The 1,433-nt window shown below is 72.0% G+C and overlaps 1 protein-coding gene across 1 annotated transcript; it reads right to left on the bottom strand.

Annotated features, from left to right (window-relative positions):
* Window positions 1-8: 8 nt before the first annotated feature.
* On the bottom strand, window positions 9-1,394 carry CLDN25 (claudin 25; the record flags this gene model as incomplete). The annotated part of the gene is made up of 1 exon (XM_014949512.1): window positions 9-1,394. A coding segment is annotated over exon 1 (576 nt), but the record flags the coding sequence as incomplete, so codon positions are not given.
* Between the last annotated feature and the right edge of the window lie 39 nt (window positions 1,395-1,433).

Below are 1,433 nucleotides of genomic sequence, written 5' to 3'. Positions count from 1 at the left end.
GGCGGGGGGGTCCCGTCGGGGCGGGCGCTGCAGGCGAGGAGGAGCCCGCCGGCGGCGAGGAAGGCTCCGGCGAACCAGCCCAGGAAGGTAGCCTCCCCGAACTCCCAGCGGGGCACGATGTCGGGGACGCTGTCGTCCCAGAAGTCGAGGACGGTGTTGTAGGCCACCCAGGAGACGGGCGCCAGGGTGGCCACCGCCGCCGCCCCCAGGGCCGCCCCCCCGGCCAGCAGCAGCCGGCGCTTGGCAGCGGGGGGGTGGCTGCAGGGGGTCCATGCCGGCAGCCCCGGGGCAGCCAGCAGGCAGCCCAGCAGCCCCAGGGCGTTGGAGAGGCACATCAGCAGGCGGGAGACGCGCAGGTCGGGGGGCAGCGCCAGGAAGGAGCCGTGAGGGCGGCACTCCAGCACCCCCTCCTCCTGCCCCACGCAGACCTGCCACAGCCCCATGCTCCACACCTCCAGCTCGTTCAGCTCCAGGTTCAGGCTCTTCCAGAGGGGCACCACGGTGGTGACGCAGGAGCAGACCCAGCCCAGCAGGGCCAGCAGCATCCCCCCGGCCTGCGCCGCCGCCCGCCAGCCCCCGGCCATCTTAGGGTCGCCCCCTGGGCCCTGCTGGGCCCCCCGCGCTCATGGACGTGGCGTCCACCCTCCGCCGGCCACGTCTGCGCCCGGGGCCACGGATCCGAGCCTCTTCCTCCCGCGCCGGGGTGTGGCCACCGCCCGCCCCAGCCCGTGTTGGTTTTTCCACCCGAAAAGCCGGGCAGGAGCAGCCGGGGGCGTCCCCCCCACCGCGGCCGGGCTCAGCCCAGGCATTTCAATCCTCCCGGCGCCGCCGGAGCCTTGGCAGGGCCGGAGCCAGTGCTGGCACGGAGGGGACCCCGGGTGGGATGCAGAGAGACGGCACCGGGCTCTTCTTGGCAGGGCCTGAGCCTTAATGACCCCTTTGGGTCATTACATCAAGGGGTGAGGGGACCTTGGGGATGGGGACGGGGAAAGGGGGTGTCCCTTGGGTCCTTGGGGCACCCACCGCCCCGATCCCACCGGCGTCTCGCCGGGGACACCGCTCTTGGTGCTGGACATGGGAAAGCTCTTCCCCGGGAGCAGCCGTTCTCCTCCTCCTGGAGAAGATGGAGACGGGGAGGAAGGATGAGCCCCACGGCGGGAACATCCCAACTTTGTCCCCACGCCTGTCCCCGAGTCCCCTCCATGGGGTCCCCTCCTCAGCATCTCCTCCGTGGGGTCCACCTTCCCAGTGTCCCCTCCCCGGCGTCCCCTCCGCAGGGTCCAGCTTGAGATTCATCTTCCCGGGGGGATTAGCCACTAATCTCTCCTTCATCTGCCGCCCTCCTCATCGACGGGGGGACCCGGGGAATCACTGACCCCTCCTGGCACCGGGGGTCCGGCCCTGCTCTGTGCCAGGGGGACCTGGGCGGGGGG

This window comes from Calidris pugnax, unplaced genomic scaffold (assembly GCF_001431845.1).
Source record: "Calidris pugnax isolate Ruff unplaced genomic scaffold, ASM143184v1 scaffold180, whole genome shotgun sequence".
Classification (NCBI taxonomy): Eukaryota; Metazoa; Chordata; class Aves; order Charadriiformes; family Scolopacidae; genus Calidris; species Calidris pugnax.
Note: the sequence above shows the minus strand (reverse complement) of the source record. Positions and strands in the feature narration are given on the sequence as shown.